Source organism: Cynoglossus semilaevis, chromosome 10 (assembly GCF_000523025.1).
Source record: "Cynoglossus semilaevis isolate Cse_v1.0 chromosome 10, Cse_v1.0, whole genome shotgun sequence".
In the NCBI taxonomy this organism is placed as follows: Eukaryota; Metazoa; Chordata; class Actinopteri; order Pleuronectiformes; family Cynoglossidae; genus Cynoglossus; species Cynoglossus semilaevis.
In genome coordinates, this window is record NC_024316.1 from 20,047,968 (window position 1) to 20,052,088 (window position 4,121).

At 48.2% G+C, this 4,121-nt stretch overlaps 1 protein-coding gene across 1 annotated transcript in view; it reads right to left on the bottom strand.

The window, feature by feature from the left end:
• Positions 1–1,973: 1,973 nt before the first annotated feature.
• The window catches only part of wdr46 (WD repeat domain 46), an 18,147-nt gene continuing 15,999 nt past the window's right edge, over positions 1,974–4,121 (bottom strand). The window contains exons 9-14 of the mRNA XM_008319440.3: positions 3,862–4,097; positions 3,617–3,770; positions 3,367–3,514; positions 2,764–2,954; positions 2,531–2,644; positions 1,974–2,440 (exon numbers count right to left, since the gene is read on the bottom strand). Of these exons, the coding sequence (XP_008317662.1) occupies positions 2,321–2,440; positions 2,531–2,644; positions 2,764–2,954; positions 3,367–3,514; positions 3,617–3,770; positions 3,862–4,097 (963 nt within the window). The 3' untranslated portion in view covers positions 1,974–2,320. The remainder of the gene's footprint in view (positions 2,441–2,530; positions 2,645–2,763; positions 2,955–3,366; positions 3,515–3,616; positions 3,771–3,861; positions 4,098–4,121) is intronic.

Below are 4,121 nucleotides of genomic sequence, written 5' to 3' on the forward strand. Positions count from 1 at the left end.
ATCAGAGAGAGCAGCAGCGCCCCCCTCTGGTCTAGTCTAGTTTACATCGACAGCTGTGCTAATGTTGCTAAGTTAGCTGGTTAAAGTTCCTCAGTACTTCAAAACAAATACCTGTAAATACCAGCTGTAAAGTAACACACGGTCCACAAGCTGGACTCCTTTTTTGGGAGGGGGTCAGGGGTCAGGGGTCTTGATTCATTAACCCCCAACGCACAGAATGAAGTAAAATATGTAACTGTAGTATTTAATAACATAGTATTTAGACCCTGGCTTCGTGTACCACCAATATTTTAAAAAACCAGACCAGACACCTTCACACCACGTACCACCGGTGGTACACGTACTGTAGTTTGAGAACCCCTAGCCTCATTGAAATTAAAGTTTTAAAGGGTCAGTTCAGATTGTAAAGTGTTGTCGCACCAGTTACAGGAACCAGAACTATTTTCACGAAGTCAGAGGGGAATTCCCACAAATGATAAAAACCAGAATCAGGTTCAACAACTTCATGAAACCTCGTTACCGTGTGTCATGTGACCTGGTGTCACCGCACTAACGTCTGAACTACACCTTTAGCCTGACTGTTGAAAATGCTTTAAACCACAGTGGCATGATAATACTGTGTACCCACAAGCAAGTACTTGCAGTGATATGAAAAGTACTAGCTGCAGGCGACACATGCAGTACTGAGATACTCAGCTGGTACTTCAGTTGTAGATATTAGACCAGGACGATGCATGTCTACAGTAAACCCTATAAAACACAGTACATATGTTAGTAGAGCAGTACTTCATATGCAGTACTTTAATAAGAGCGACACAGAGTTCCTTCAGACAGTACTCAGTACTCAGTACTTGCACAGACGTGGAGTAAAACAAAGCTGTGAAAACCTCTGTTTAAACAATGCAATAAAAAAAACCCACTGAGGGGCCGCGCGGTGGAGGAGTGGACGGTGCTCCTGCCTTACAGCATGGAGTCAGCGTGTTCTTCTCAGCCCTGACCACAGGTGTGAAGGACTGTTGGTTCCTAATGTGACCCGGGGTTGGACTCCAGAACCGTCCAGGGTTCTGTCCCTGCTGGACCTCAGCCGCAAACGGATAAAGCTGCACAGCAGTGGTTCTCAAGGTCAGGGGCGGGACACCCAGACACAGCAGTAGCTGTGAATGTGTTAATGTGGGGAGGGCTACAGAAAGGGGGCGCTGCTGAGAAGACATTTAGGAACCACTGCTGTAGAGGACAGTGAAGGTTCCATGTTTGACACATGGTCAGGACGCAGGACAGTACCAGTGACTGTCACCTGGTGACGGAGCCATGGACGGAAGAAGTTTTGTACCAATGATTTTAGATTGGTCTGTGTTCGGCCAATCAGGCGACGGTATTTCACAGAAACAAAGCTGTCAAACCCAAAGGTGCCGCTGCTCTGAGTCGGTCCAGGACATTCAACACATTCAGAACCTGAGACGTTATTGAACGCTGCACCTCTCTCACCTGCCCTCTAGGGGCAAGATACGCATCTCACCTGCCCTCTATGATAAGTATAAGGTATAAGTGTAATACTGCAATACTATAGGCACAAAGATTTACTTCTACCACCAAGTATTACTGCATCGTCTCGTCAACTGTGACCCAAAAGAACCGATCCAGAACTGCAGCTGGTCCCTGGTCCGACTTTATTTCTGTGAAGTATTGGAGTAAAGTAAATGTACTCTCAGGAAAATATGTGTGAACCCAAACATGAATAAAGTTCTGTGGATCTGAGAGCGTCTGGACTTTCCTTCAGACAAACACACCGGGCCACGAGCCACGAGTTTTACCACCAACTGAACCGTCGTCATCAGCAGCAGACGTTCAGAACTTTTAAACCCCATCACTGGTTCTAACGACCCCACCCTGACTGAGACACAACATCCAACCTGGTTTTATATGACAATGACTGCAGTGACTGGCTACAGCGCCCCCTGCTGACCCTGGTGAAATGACTGCAGTGACTACAGCGCCCCCTGCTGACCCTGGTGAAGCAGACGAATGAAAAGCTTCAAAATTTTAAACACAAAAACAAAAAAGTTTTTTTTTTTATGAACATCATTTTCAATGACTGACTTTAAAAAGACAAAGACCCGACTTTTAATGACAGAAACTTCAGTGTCGTCCACAGCAGCTCCTCAGTCTGTAGAACAGAGGTCAGAGGTCAGAGGGGCCTCAAGAGTTTTTAGAAGTTCTAGTTTATGACTGGTCCCTCGATGTCCACAAAGAAGTTCCTTATATGGAGTTCAAAGATCCCCCGCCCTCCCCCCTCCGCCCCCGCACAGTGACTCATGGTTTCCTATTTCCTGAATCTGTCCAGAGCCGATGTGTTGCTGGACAACGACGCCTCCTTCTTCTCCTTCTCCAGCCTCTCCTTCTCCACCTTCATTCTGTCCTCCACCGTCTGTTTGATGACCTCCTGGAAACACAACAGAGTCAACACCACAGCTGCCTCCTCACCCGCCTCACCCGCCTCACCCCTCCCAGCCCACGTCTGTGGACTCCTCACCCTCTGGTCCTCGTGGGCCACTTGTTTCTTGCGCTTTTCAATACGACCAGTAGAACTGCGACCCTTTTTCTTATACCTGGGAACAAATTTCTCTTTGGCCAGAGGATCGTAGCCCTGAAATGAACAAGAAGAAGAAGAAGACGTTTTTAGAAAATTCAGATTCAACCGGACTGACAGGAAATCAAACCCGATCAGACGCCTACGCACTGACCACACACTGACCACACACTGACCAAAGCTTCAACTCTGTCCTGATGTCTCCGTTGGAAAGAGGCGTGGTCCACTTTTCCCAGTTCCCCAGGGTTCAGACCAATCAGTTCTGGCTGGATCTTCTCCAGCAGAGCCTTGACCTCCCACTCCTGCTTCTGCTTCTTGTTGCCGTAAGGATTTGCATCCAAACCATCAAAGTTCGGCTCCCCAGCACCTGTACATATGAACCGGTCAGCACAGATGAAGGTCAGATATATGTGTATATATATTTGTCTATATATGTATAAATACAGAAATGTCAACGTAGACATAAATATATCTTTCCAAATATATTAACATATAAATATATAAACGTTCATATATATGAACGGGAGAGATAAAAAAATCTATATGTGTGTGCATATATACATACATATATAAATACATGCAGATAAAAAAATCTATATGTGAGCATATATACATATATACATACATATATAAATACATGTATATATATATTCACATATATATCATTTGGACTTTTGGTTTGTTTCTTCCACACAGCACAGAGACGACTTCACGTGCGGTCTTGTAGTTACTACATGTGAACAGTATGTGGCAGTGTTGCTGCTGGTGTGGAGTGTAACCTGGGACGAGCATGCTGGTGAAGCCCTCTCCATGTCCCACCCCCAGGACGTCCTCAAAGGGACAGAACTGCAGACCCCACACTGTCCCTCTCAGTCTGTGGGCCACGTAGGGTTTGGTCACGGCCGTGGTCCACACGTCTCTGTACACCTGCACGCACACACACACACACACACACACACCAGGGTCAGGGTCAGGGACACGACTGACCGTAAACCGTAGTACAGTCTTCTACGGACGTGGACCACTGACCTGGACCACGTCCCCCGTGGCTGCAGCCAGTAAGCCCCTCTGACTGAGGGACAAACAGGAAGCTCCGGCAGGCAGGAAGTAGGACTGGAGCGGCTTGTAGGCTCGGACGTCGTAGACCTTGAGCTTCTTATCCATCCCAGATGTCACCATGTATCTGCCAACAGGAAACAGGAAAGACGTCGTTACAGAAGTGGGCGTCAGCGGACTGACAGGAAACGGAGCGGAGACACAGGGACGACACTCACGTCCCCGTCTTGTCCACAGCCACGGATCGCACGCCGCCCTGGTGGCACAGCATCTTGACCAGCGCCTCCTTCTGGTTGGGGGACCACAGGCTGACCGTCCCGTTTGGATGTCCCAGGTGGACGATGGCGTTACGAGGATTCTGACACATCACGTCCAGTCGACCGGTCTTGGTGCAGATGGCCGCCACCTCCTTACCCACGGACACGTCCAGGTACTGCAGGAAACCTGTGGCACTCTGGGAAGGGGAGGGGAGGGGACG